This window comes from Oncorhynchus masou, chromosome 1, assembly GCF_036934945.1.
Source record: "Oncorhynchus masou masou isolate Uvic2021 chromosome 1, UVic_Omas_1.1, whole genome shotgun sequence".
NCBI classification, from domain to species: Eukaryota; Metazoa; Chordata; class Actinopteri; order Salmoniformes; family Salmonidae; genus Oncorhynchus; species Oncorhynchus masou.
Window position 1 is genome coordinate 780,510 of NC_088212.1, and position 14,652 is coordinate 795,161.

At 49.0% G+C, this 14,652-nt stretch overlaps 1 protein-coding gene across 1 annotated transcript in view; it reads left to right on the forward strand.

Moving 5' to 3' along the window:
* dmrt1 (doublesex and mab-3 related transcription factor 1) overlaps positions 1 to 14,652 on the forward strand; it is a 98,117-nt gene that overhangs the window by 14,078 nt on the left and 69,387 nt on the right. The window contains exons 3-4 of the mRNA XM_064971800.1: positions 1,367 to 1,530; positions 11,785 to 12,016. Coding sequence (XP_064827872.1) covers positions 1,367 to 1,530; positions 11,785 to 12,016 — 396 coding nt within the window. The remainder of the gene's footprint in view (positions 1 to 1,366; positions 1,531 to 11,784; positions 12,017 to 14,652) is intronic.

Genomic DNA, 14,652 nt, shown 5'->3' on the forward strand with positions numbered 1-14,652 from the left:
TTCAAAAGTGCCGAAGAAATAGTTATATTGACTATGCCCGTCGTCTCTCTCTTAATGTCTTAATCGAAATTACGGATTGCCTTTTATCCGCTTGTCGTCCCCTATGTCATAATTTGTACATCTCAATTGTCAGCAGGAACCACATTTGTTTAAAGAGCAAGTCAGCCATATCAGCTATGTTTTTTTTGAAAGGCAGTAAATGAGGCTGAATGAACTGTAGCAGTGGTAAGGTGTTGGGACAACTTTATGTTGGCCCTCACAGTTTGTGGGCACAGTTTGTCACCGTTATAGTGCAACTCATGTATTGTTTAGTGTTGTGTTGTTGCTTTGCCGCATTTTTTTGTATGTATGGTTTTACCAATGAAGAGAAGGATGGAGAGTGACAGGAAGAATCAGTTCAGGACAGCCTACGTTCTGCCACCAGCAGATGGTGCTATTGTGTGGGACTGAAAACTAAAAATGTCTTGACTGAAAACAAATACGTTTTTTATTTTTGTTTAATTGAACCTTTATTTAACCAGGTAGGCCAGTTGAGAATGTGTCCTCATTTACAACTGCGACCTGGCCAAGATAACGCAAAGCAGTTTGACAAAAACAACAACACAGAGTTACACATGGAATAAACAAACATACAGTCAATAACACAATACTAAAATCTATATACAGTGTGTGCAAATGGAATGAGGAGGTAAGGCAATAAATAGGCCATAGTGGCGAAGTAATTACAATTTAGCAATTAACACTGAGTGATAGATGTGCAGATGAGGATGTGCAAGTAGAAATAATGGTGTGCAAAAGAACAGAAAAACAAAAACAAATATGGGGATGAGGTAGGTAGTTGGTTGGATGGGCTATTTACAGATGGGCTATGTACAGCTGCACCGACCGGTAAGCTGCTCTGACAGCTGATGCTTAAAGTTAGTGAGGGAGATATAAGTCTCCAACTTCAGTGATTTTTGCATATTAGTTTCCAACCTTGTGAACTCTCTTGGAACTGGCAGAGTTGGTATCAGTGTACTAGGGGTGGCAGTACACTGGCTGGAGGATTTTTAAGTCCATCATTTCAGCATGCGTACAGATGGAGAGCAGTGGGAGCAGAGTGAATGTCTTTTTAATCTCCTGTCTGTCCCTGCAAGGAGTCGGTCTGGTCTGAGGGACAGTATACCTGGCCCTGTCTGACCTCTAACCCTAACCTTGTTCCTCTGTCCCTGCAGGGAGTCAGTCTGGTCTGAGGGACAGTATACCTGGCCCTGTCTGACCTCTAACCCTAACCCTGTTCCTCTGTCCTTGCAGGGAATCGGTCTGGTCTGAGGGACAGTATACCTGGCCCTGCCTGACCTCTATCCCTGTCCTCAATCCCTTGTAGGTAGTCGTTCTGGCCTGGCGTCCAGCCCCACAGCGTTCAGTAGGGGGCAGTCTACTGATGGAACAGCTGACCTCCTGGTGGACACCTCCTACTACAACTTCTACCAGCCGTCACGCTACCCTACAGCCTACTACAGTAACCTGTACAACTACCAACAATACCAGGTAGATCTCTCTGTAACCCTACCCTACCTTAACCCTTCTCTTAACCGTACTCTACCTTAACCCTACCCTACCCCTATCCTACCCTTAACCCTAACCTTAACCCTACCCTTACCCTTAACCATACTCTACCTTTACCCTACCTTAACCTTACCCTACCCTACCTTAACCTTACCCTTAACCATACTCTACCTTTACCCTACCCTACCTTAACCTTTCCCTTAACCCTACCCTACCTTTACCCTACCCTACCTTAACCTTACCCTTAACCCTACTCTACCTTTACCCTACCCTTAACCATACTCTACCTTTACCCTACACTACCTTAACCTTACCCTTAACCATACTCTACCTTTACCCTACACTACCTTAACCTTACCCTTAACCATACTCTACCTTTACCCTACACTACCTTAACCTTACCCTTAACCATACTCTACCTTAACCTTACCCTACCTTAACCCTACCCTACCTTAACCTTACCCTTAACCATCCTCTACCTTACCCTACCTATCCTATCCTATGCTTAACCCTAACCTTAACCCTTCTCTTAACCATACTCTACCCTACCCTACCTTGACCCTACCCTACCTTAACCCTACCCTTTACCCTATCCTACCCTTAACCCTATCCTACCCTTAACCCTATCCTACCCTTAACCCTATCCTACCTTAACCCTATCCTACCCTTAACCCTATTCTACCCTTAACCCTATCCTACCTAAACCCCATCCTACCCTTAACCATACTCTACCTTACCCTACCTTAACCCTCTAATACCCTTAACCCTACCCCACCCTTAACCATACCCTTAACCCGACCCTTAACCTTACTGTACCTTAACCCTACCTACCCTACCTTAACCCTACCTTAACCCGACTCTATTCTTAACCCTACCCTTAACCCTACCCTTAACTTCTTGAAACTCTAGGGGCGCTATATCATTTTTGGATAAAAAGACGTTCCCGTTTTAAGCGCAATATTTTGTCACAAAAAGATGCTCGACTATGCATATAATTGGTAGCTTTGGAAAGAAAACACTCTGACGTTTCCAGAACTGCAAAGATATTTTTTGTGCGTGCCCTAGAACGTGAGCTACAGGCAAAACCAAGATGAAACGGCATCCAGGAAATGAGCAGGATTTTTGAGGCTCCGTTTTCCATTGTCTCCTTATATGGCTGTGAATGCGAGAGGAATGAGCCTGCCCTTTCTGTCGTTTCCCCAAGGTGTCTGCAGCATTGTGACGTATTTGTAGGCATATCATTGGAAGATTGACCATAAGAGACCACATTTACCAGGTGTCCGCCCGGTGTCCTGCGCCGAAATTGGTGCGCAAACCTCAGCTGCAAGTATTTTTCCATGGAATTCAGAGAAGAAAGCAGGCTTCCACGAACGATATATCAATGAAGAGATATGTGAAAAAACACCTTGAGGATTGATTCCAAACAACGTTTGCCATGTTTTGGTCGATATTATGGAGTTAATTCGGAAAAAGTTTGACGTTGTTGGTAACTGAATTTTCAGTTCGTTTCGGTAGCCAAATGTGATGTACAAAACGGAGCGATTTCTCCTACACAAAGATGCTTTCAGGAAAAACTGAACATTTGCTATGTAACTGAGAGTCTCCTCATTGAAAACATCCGAAGCTCTTCAAAGGTAAATGATTTTATTTATTTGGTTATCTGGTTTTTGTGAAAATGTTGCGTCCTAAATGCTACTCAAAATGCTAAGCTAGCTTAGTATACTCTTACACAAATTAGTGAATAGCGATGGTTCAAAAGCATATTTTGAAAATCTGAGATGACAGTGTTGTTAAGAAAAGGCTAAGCTTTAGAGCAGGCGCATTATTTTCATTTTATTTGCGATTTTCAGAAATCGTTAACGTTACATTATGCTAATGAGCTTGAGGCTATAACTGTATACAGGTTTTTTTCATAGCCAAACGTGAACAAAACGGAGCGATTTGTCCTACACAAATAATATTTTTTTGAAAAACTGAACATTTGCTATCTAACTGAGAGTCTCCTCATTGAAAACATCTGAAGTTCTTCAAAGGTAAATGATTTTATTTGAATTATTTTCTTGTTTTTGTGAAAATGTTGCTGGCTGAATTCTAGGCTTATAGCTATGTTAGCAATCAATACTCTTACACAAATGCTTGTTTAGCTATGGTTGAAAAGCATATTTTGAAAATCTGAGATGACAGTGTTGTTAACAAAAGTCTAAGCTTGAGAGCATATATATTTATTTCATTTCATTTGCGATTTTCATGAATAGTTAACGTTGCGTTATGCTAATGAGCTTGAGGCTATAAATAGAATCCCGGATCCAGGATTGCGGGACGCAACAGGTTTTTTAACCCTCTCCTACCCTTAACCTTAGCCTTAACCCTACCCTACCCTACCCACCTACCTTATCCATACCCTACTCTTAACCCTACCCTACCTTAACCCTACCCCACCCCACCCTGCCCTACCTTAACCCTAACCTACTGTAACCCTATCCTACCTTACCCTACCTTAACCCTACCTTAACCCTACCCTACCATAACCCTACCCTTAACCCTACCCTACCTACCCTTAACCTTACCCTACCTAAATCCTACCCTACCTACCCTTAACCCTACCCTACCTACCTTAACTCTGCAGCCTACTACAGCAACTTGTACAACTACCAGCAATACTGGGAGCCACCAATGAAGGAGCCACCAATGGGGAGAATAGTGAGATGCTGGACAGAGGGAGGGAGCCACCAACAGGGAGAATAGTGAGACACTGGACAGAGGGAGCCACCAATGGGGAGAATAGTGAGACACTGGACAGAGGGAGGGAGCCACCAACAGGGAAAATAGTGAGACACTGGACAGAGGGAGGGAGCCACCAACAGGGAGAATAGTGAGACACTGGACAGAGTGAGGGAGCCACCAACGGGGAGAATAGTGAGACACTGGACAGAGGGAGCCACCAACAGGGAGAATAGTGAGACACTGGACAGAGGGAGGGAGCCACCAACGGGGAGAATAGTGAGACACTGGACAGAGGGAGGGAGCCACCAACAGGGAGAATAGTGAGACACTGGACAGAGGGAGGGAGCCACTAACAGGGAGAATAGTGAGACACTGGACAGAGGGAGCCACCAACAGGGAGAATAGTGAGACACTGGACAGAGGGAGGGAGCCACCAACGGGGAGAATAGTGAGACACTGGACAGAGGGGGCCACCAACAGAGAGAATAGTGAGACACTGGACAGAGGGAGCCACCAACGGGAAGATTAGTGAGACACTGGACAGAGGGAGCCACCAACAGGGAGAATAGTGAGACACTGGACAGAGGGAGCCACCAACAGGGAGAATAGTGAGACACTGGACAGAGGGAGCCACCAACGGGGAGAATAGTGAGACACTGGACAGAGGGAGCCACCAACAGGGAGAATAGTGAGACACTGGACAGAGGGAGGGAGCCACCAACGGGGAGAATAGTGAGACACTGGACAGAGGGAGGGAGCCACCAACAGGGAGAATAGTGAGACACTGGACAGAGGGAGGGAGCCACCAACGGGGAGAATAGTGAGACACTGGACAGAGGGAGCCACCAACAGGGAGAATAGTGAGACACTGTACAGAGGGAGAGAGCCACCAACGGGGAGAATAGTGAGACACTGGACAGAGGGAGGGAGCCACCAATGGGGAGAATAGTGAGACACTGGACAGAGGGAGGGAGCCACCAACGGGGAGAATAATGAGACACTGGACAGAGGGAGGGAGCCACCAACAGGGAGAATAGTGAGACACTGGACAGAGGGAGAGAGCCACCAACAGGGAGAATAGTGAGACACTGGACAGAGGGAGCCACCAACAGGGAGTATAGTGAGACACTGGACAGAGGGAGGGAGCCACCAACGGGGAGAATAGTGAGACACTGGACAGAGGGAGCCACCAACAGGGAGAATAGTGAGACACTGGACAGAGGGAGGGAGCCACCAACGGGGAGAATAGTGAGACACTGGACAGACGGAGCCACCAACAGGGAGAATAGTGAAACACTGGACAGAGGGAGGGAGCCACCAACGGGGAGAATAATGAGACACTGGACAGAGGGAGGGAGCCACCAACAGGGATAATAGTGAGACACTGGACAGAGGGAGGGAGCCACCAACAGGGAGAATAGTGAGACACTGGACAGAGGGAGCCACCAACGGGGAGAATAGTGAGACACTGGACAGAGGGAGCCACCAACAGGGAGAATAGTGAGACACTGGACAGAGGGAGGGAGCCACCAACGGGGAGAATAGTGAGACACTGGACAGAGGGAGGGAGCCACCAACGGGGAGAATAGTGAGACACTGGACAGAGGGAGGGAGCCACCAACAGGGAGAATAGTGAGACACTCTACAGAGGGAGTGAGCCACCAACGGGGAGAATAGTGAGACACTGGACAGAGGGAGGGAACCACCAACAGGGAGAATAGTGAGACACTGGACAGAGGGAGAGAGCCACCAACAGGGAGAATAGTGAGTCACTGAACAGAGGGAGGGAGCCACCAACAGGGAGAATAGTGAGACACTGGACAGAGGGAGGGAGCCACCAAGAAGGAGAATAGTGAGACACTGGACAGAGGGAGACACCAACAGGGAGAATAGTGAGACACTGGACAGATGGAGGGAGCCACCAACGGGGAGAATAGTGAGACACTGGACAGAGGGAGCCACCAACAGGGAGAATAGTGAGACACTGGACAGAGGGAGGGAGCCACCAACGGGGAGAATAGTGAGACACTGGACAGAGGGAGCCACCAACAGGGAGAATAGTGAGACACTGGACAGAGGGAGGGAGCCACCAACGGGGAGAATAGTGAGACACTGGACAGAGGGAGCCACCAACAGGGAGAATAGTGAGACACTGGACAGAGGGAGGGAGCCACCAACAGGGAGAATAGTGAGACACTGGACAGAGGGAGGGAGCCACCAACAGGGAGAATAGTGAGACACTGGACAGAGGGGGCCACCAACAGAGAGAATAGTGAGACACTGGACAGAGGGAGCCACCAACGGGAAGATTAGTGAGACACTGGACAGAGGGAGCCACCAACAGGGAGAATAGTGAGACACTGGACAGAGGGAGGGGGCCACCAACGGGGAGAATAGTGAGACACTGGACAGAGGGAGCCACCAACAGGGAGAATAGTGAGACACTGGACAGAGGGAGCCACCAACGGGGAGAATAGTGAGACACTGGACAGAGGGAGGGAGCCACAAACAGGGATAATAGTGAAACACTGGACAGAGGGAGGGAGCCACCAACAGGGAGAACAGTGAGACACTGGACAGAGGGAGGGAGCCACCAACGGGGAGAATAGTGAGACACTGGACAGAGGGAGCCACCAACAGGGAGAATAGTGAGACACTGGACAGAGGGAGGGAGCCACCAACGGGGAGAATAGTGAGACACTGGACAGAGGGAGGGAGCCACCAACAGGGAGAATAGTGAGACACTGGACAGAGGGAGGGAGCCACCAACGGGGAGAATAGTGAGACACTGGACAGAGGGAGCCACCAACAGGGAGAATAGTGAGACACTGTACAGAGGGAGAGAGCCACCAACGGGGAGAATAGTGAGACACTGGACAGAGGGAGGGAGCCACCAATGGGGAGAATAGTGAGACACTGGACAGAGGGAGGGAGCCACCAACGGGGAGAATAGTGAGACACTGGACAGAGGGAGGGAGCCACCAACAGGGAGAATAGTGAGACACTCTACAGAGGGAGAGAGCCACCAACGGGGAGAATAGTGAGACACTGGACAGAGGGAGGGAACCACCAACAGGGAGAATAGTGAGACACTGGACAGAGGGAGAGAGCCACCAACAGGGAGAATAGTGAGTCACTGAACAGAGGGAGGGAGCCACCAACAGGGAGAATAGTGAGACACTGGACAGAGGGAGGGAGCCACCAAGAAGGAGAATAGTGAGACACTGGACAGAGGGAGACACCAACAGGGAGAATAGTGAGACACTGGACAGATGGAGGGAGCCACCAACAGGGAGAATAGTGAGACACTGGACAGAGGGAGCCACCAACAGGGAGAATAGTGAGACACTGGACAGAGGGAGGGAGCCACCAACGGGGAGAATAGTAAGACACTGGACAGAGGGAGCCACCAACGGGGAGAATAGTGAGACACTGGACAGAGGGAGGGAGCCACCAACAGGGAGAATAGTGAGACACTGGACAGAGGGAGGGAGCCACCAACGGGGAGAATAGTGAGACACTGGACAGAGGGAGGGAGCCACCAACAGGGAGAATAGTGAGACACTGGACAGAGGGAGGGAGCCACCAACGGGGAGAATAGTGAGACACTGGACAGAGGGAGCCACCAACAGGGAGAATAGTGAGACACTGGACAGAGGGAGGGAGCCACCAACAGGGAGAATAGTGAGACACTGGACAGAGGGAGGGAGCCACCAACAGGGAGAATAGTGAGACACTGGACAGAGGGAGGGAGCCACCAACAGGGAGAATAGTGAGACACTGGACAGAGGGAGAGAGCCACCAACGGGGAGAATAGTGAGACACTGGACAGAGGGAGGGAGCCACCAACAGGGAGAATAGTGAGACACTGGACAGAGGGAGGGAGCCACCAATGGGGAGAATAGTGAGACACTGGACAGAGGGAGCCACCAACAGGGAGAATAGTGAGACACTGGACAGAGGGAGGGAGCCACCAACGGGGAGAATAGTGAGACACTGGACAGAGGGAGCCACCAACAGGGAGAATAGTGAGACACTGGACAGAGGGAGCCACCAACAGGGAGAATAGTGAGACACTGGACAGAGGGAGGGAGCCACCAACAGGGAGAATAGTGAGACACTGGACAGAGGGAGGGAGCCACCAACAGTGAAAATAGTGAGACACTGGACAGAGGGAGGGAGCCACCAACAGGGAGAATAGTGAGACACTGGACAGAGGGAGAGAGCCACCAACGGGGAGAATAGTGAGACACTGGACAGAGGGAGGGAGCCACCAACAGGGAGAATAGTGAGACACTGGACAGAGGGAGGGAGCCACCAATGGGGAGAATAGTGAGACACTGGACAGAGGGAGCCACCAACAGGGAGAATAGTGAGACACTGGACAGAGGGAGGGAGCCACCAACGGGGAGAATAGTGAGACACTGGACAGAGGGAGCCACCAACAGGGAGAATAGTGAGACACTGGACAGAGGGAGCCACCAACAGGGAGAATAGTGAGACACTGGACAGAGGGAGCCACCAACGGGGAGAATAGTGAGACACTGTACAGAGGGAGAGAGCCACCAACGGGGAGAATAGTGAGACACTGGACAGAGGGAGGGAGCCACCAATGGGGAGAATAGTGAGACACTGGACAGAGGGAGGGAGCCACCAACGGGGAGAATAGTGAGACACTGGACAGAGGGAGGGAGCCACCAACAGGGAGAATAGTGAGACACTCTACAGAGGGAGAGAGCCACCAACGGGGAGAATAGTGAGACACTGGACAGAGGGAGGGAACCACCAACAGGGAGAATAGTGAGACACTGGACAGAGGGAGAGAGCCACCAACAGGGAGAATAGTGAGTCACTGAACAGAGGGAGGGAGCCACCAACAGGGAGAATAGTGAGACACTGGACAGAGGGAGGGAGCCACCAAGAAGGAGAATAGTGAGACACTGGACAGAGGGAGACACCAACAGGGAGAATAGTGAGACACTGGACAGATGGAGGAGCCACCAACAGGGAGAATAGTGAGACACTGGACAGAGGGAGCCACCAACAGGGAGAATAGTGAGACACTGGACAGAGGGAGGGAGCCACCAACGGGGAGAATAGTGAGACACTGGACAGAGGGAGCCACCAACGGGGAGAATAGTGAGACACTGGACAGAGGGAGGGAGCCACCAACAGGGAGAATAGTGAGACACTGGACAGAGGGAGGGAGCCACCAACGGGGAGAATAGTGAGACACTGGACAGAGGGAGGGAGCCACCAACAGGGAGAATAGTGAGACACTGGACAGAGGGAGGGAGCCACCAACGGGGAGAATAGTGAGACACTGGACAGAGGGAGCCACCAACAGGGAGCATAGTGAGACACTGGACAGAGGGAGGGAGCCACCAACAGGGAGAATAGTGAGACACTGGACAGAGGGAGGGAGCCACCAACAGGGAGAATAGTGAGACACTGGACAGAGGGAGGGAGCCACCAACAGGGAGAATAGTGAGACACTGGACAGAGGGAGAGAGCCACCAACGGGGAGAATAGTGAGACACTGGACAGAGGGAGGGAGCCACCAACAGGGAGAATAGTGAGACACTGGACAGAGGGAGGGAGCCACCAATGGGGAGAATAGTGAGACACTGGACAGAGGGAGCCACCAACAGGGAGAATAGTGAGACACTGGACAGAGGGAGGGTGCCACCAACGGGGAGAATAGTGAGACACTGGACAGAGGGAGCCACCAACAGGGAGAATAGTGAGACACTGGACAGAGGGAGCCACCAACAGGGAGAATAGTGAGACACTGGACAGAGGGAGGGAGCCACCAACAGGGAGAATAGTGAGACACTGGACAGAGGGAGGGAGCCACCAACAGGGAAAATAGTGAGACACTGGACAGAGGGAGGGAGCCACCAACAGGGAGAATAGTGAGACACTGGACAGAGGGAGAGAGCCACCAACGGGGAGAATAGTGAGACACTGGACAGAGGGAGGGAGCCACCAACAGGGAGAATAGTGAGACACTGGACAGAGGGAGGGAGCCACCAATGGGGAGAATAGTGAGACACTGGACAGAGGGAGCCACCAACAGGGAGAATAGTGAGACACTGGACAGAGGGAGGGAGCCACCAACGGGGAGAATAGTGAGACACTGGACAGAGGGAGCCACCAACAGGGAGAATAGTGAGACACTGGACAGAGGGAGCCACCAACAGGGAGAATAGTGAGACACTGGACAGAGGGAGGAGCCACCAACGGGGAGAATAGTGAGACACTGGACAGAGGGTGCCACCAACAGAGAGAATAGTGAGACACTGGACAGAGGGAGCCACCAACGGGAAGATTAGTGAGACACTGGACAGAGGGAGCCACCAACAGGGAGAATAGTGAGACACTGGACAGAGGGAGCCACCAACAGGGAGAATAGTGAGACACTGGACAGAGGGAGCCACCAACGGGGAGAATAGTGAGACACTGGACAGAGGGAGCCACCAACAGGGAGAATAGTGAGACACTGGACAGACGGAGGGAGCCACCAACGGGGAGAATAGTGAGACACTGGACAGAGGCAGCCACCAATAGGGAGAATAGTGAGACACTGGACAGAGGGTGGAAGCCACCAACGGGGAGAATAGTGAGACACTGGACAGAGGGAGGGAGCCACCAACGGGGAGAATAGTGAGACAGTGGACAGAGGGAGGGAGCCACCAACAGGGAGAATAGTGAGACACTGGACAGAGGGAGGGAGCCACCAACGGGGAGAATAGTGAGACACTGGACAGAGGCAGCCACCAATAGGGAGAATAGTGAGACACTGGACAGAGGGTGGAAGCCACCAACGGGGAGAATAGTGAGACACTGGACAGAGGGAGCAGACTCAGTGTTCCAGGACGATTTGGAGAATACTGATTGGAATATATATAGGACTCTAACCACGATTATCCACTATTCATTCTCTAACATTGAGGAATACACATCATCAATCACAAGATTCATCAAAAAATCTGTACATTCCCCAACCAAAAAACCTGGACTATCGGAGAAATCTGTACCATGCTGAGAGCCCCGTACTGCAGCATTCAACGTCAGCAAAGTGAATGTGTAAAACACCTTCATGATTCCTATATTGTCTCTGATAACAGAGTGTAATGCACCTTCAAGGACAGTGACACCAGGCAAGTCAGTTTAGAACAAATTCTTATTTTTGACAACGGCCTAGGAACAGTGGGTTAAATGCCTTGTTCAGGCTTTGTCAGCTCTGCGATTCGATCTTGCAATCTTTTGGCTACTAGTCCAAACACTCTAACCACTAGGCTACCTGCAGCCCCGTAAACATGCATGATGCATTGTTTAACCTTTAACTTCCTTTAAGCTGAGGGAGGACGTGAGCTCTGTTTAAAGCTCTGTTTAAATATCATTTAACTTCCTTTTAGCTGACTTGTGAGCTCTGTTTAAATATCATTTTGAAATTGAGAAAGAATAATTTTCTCCCCACCTGTCTGTGTGTGTTATCGTCTGAAACAGATGCCGAACGGCGAGAGTCGTCTATCCAGCCACAACGTGTCTCCTCAGTACCGGATGCATTCCTACTATTCCTCTGCCTCCTACCTCAGCCAGGGGCTAGGCCAGGGGTTAGGCCAGGGTCTGGGCCAGGTGCTGGGCCAGGGATTGGGCCAGGGTCTGGGGACCACGGCAGCCTGTGTTCCCCCCATCTTCTCTCTGGAGGACAACACCTGCCATGACACCAAGCAGACCTGTGAGTAATACACACAGAGATACGTACGCACACATATGCGCGCGCACACACACACACACACACACACACACACACACACACACACACACACACACACACACACACACACACACACACACACACACAGGTACATAGAGATACACACACACACACACACACACACACACACACACACACACACACACACACACACACACACACACACACACATACTATACACACACACAGATACACACACACACTTACATTCCCACTGAATCCAGAGAGGGGCTGGGATCATCCGGGGGAGGTCCACACTGCATGACAAAGGCTCTGCAAAACCTTTAAAAATAAGGTCAAAGGTCCAAGTTTTATTATGGCCGTGTGTACTGTTAGTCCTACTCCTCATCCTGCAGTTGTTTACAATCACTTTGGCACTAATTTCAGAACCTTGTGGTCATTTTTCTAAACTCTAGACACAAAGCTCAAAACGGTCATCACTTGTAACACAGGCTGTCCAATGTTCAAAACATTGCATTGTGCATTTATATCTTTAAAGAAACCTTGCACTTGCAGAATCATTGGTTCAAATAACTAATTTATCATGAAATACCATAGGAACATTAATTTAGATCACCCACACACAAGATACCGATAGTTAGTTTCACTGTGTAGTTGTTTGTTCAATCATTAAATATTGTAGTACAAAATATTTGATACGTGTTTCATTATGGTACTACACGTAAATACATCACTGTAAAAGGACTAGTAAAGAGAATACTACAGACACAGTGGAATCATGGAATAAAATCTGAAATGTATTGATGAAATACAATAAAATCACAACATAGGTTTCTTTGAATCAAAGCAAAAATAATTAGCTACAAAAAGGAAAATAATACAGTTTAAGGTCAACTGCAGTGTTCCTCACCTTACTGTAAAACATCACTGCAGTGTTCCTCACCTTACTGTAAAACATCACTGCAGTGTTCCTCTCCTGGCTTACTGTAAAACATCACTGCAGTGTTCCTCACCTTACTGTAAAACATCACTGCAGTGTTCCTCACCTTACTGTAAAACATCACTGCAGTGTTCCTCACCTTACTGTAAAACATCACTGCAGTGTTCCTCACCTGTCTTACTGTAAAACATCACTGCAGTGTTACTCACCTGTCTTACTGTAAAACATCACTGCAGTGTTCCTCACCTTACTGTAAAACATCGCTGCAGTGTTCCTCACCTGTCTTACTGTAAAACATCACTGCAGTGTTACTCACCTGGCTTACTGTAAAACATCACTGCAGTGTTCCTCACCTTACTGTAAAACATCACTGCAGTGTTCCTCACCTTACTGTAAAACATCACTGCAGTGTTCCTCACCTGCCTTACTGTAAAACATCACTGCAGTGTTCCTCACCTGTCTTACTGTAAAACATCACTGCAGTGTTACTCACCTGTCTTACTGTAAAACATCACTGCAGTGTTCCTCACCTTACTGTAAAACATCACTGCAGTGTTACTCACCTGTCTTACTGTAAAACATCACTGCAGTGTTACTCACCTGTCTTACTGTAAAACATCACTGCAGTGTTCCTCACCTTACTGTAAAACATCACTGAAGTGTTCCTCACCTGTCTTACTGTAAAACATCACTGCAGTGTTACTCACCTGGCTTACTGTAAAACATCACTGCAGTGTTCCTCACCTTACTGTAAAACATCACTGCAGTGTTCCTCACCTTACTGTAAAACATCACTGCAGTGTTCCTCACCTTACTGTAAAACATCACTGCAGTCCTCCTCACCTTACTGTAAAACATCAACTGCAGTGTTCCTCACCTTACTGTAAAACATCACTGCAGTGTTCCTCACCTTACTGTAAAACATCACTGCAGTGTTCCTCACCTTACTGTAAAACTTCACTGCAGTGTTCCTCACCTGGCTTACTGTAAAACATCACTGCAGTGTTCCTCACCTTACTGTAAAACATCACTGCAGTGTTCCTCGCCTTACTGTAAAACATCACTGCAGTGTTCCTCACCTTACTGTAAAACATCACTACAGTGTTCCTCACCTGGCTTACTGTAAAACATCACTGCAGTGTTCCTCACCTGGCTTACTGTAAAACATCACTGCAGTGTTCCTCACCTTACTGTAAAACATCACTGCAGTGTTCCTCACCTTACTGTAAAAAATAAAGGATGGATTACTGTACTTTTATATTTCCATCAACCCTGTCTTGTGGAGTTGGCCACAGGTTCTCATCCACATCACAATGGATGTTTTCATTGGCCAAACATCTTGGGAAGAATCTTCGGGTGAATCCAGGCCTGGCGCTGGTCTGCCGTGATGTCATTGCTTGTGTCATCCATGGCCTGGAGAAGGGCGGCTTGTTCGTGAGGGCGCCTATCATATACCTTCCACCTCCATTTGGAGAAACAATCCTAAATTGGGTTAAGGAACGGAGAGTATGGGGGTAAGTACATGGTGGTAGTGGTAGTGGTGGTAGTGGTAATGCAGATATAGTCATGTAGATATTGTAATGTAGATATTGTAATGCAGATATTGCTAGGTTAGTCAGATTTAGCCCTCCAGATATAGTAATGTAGATATTGTAATGTAGATATTGTAATGCAGATATAGTAATGTAGATATTGC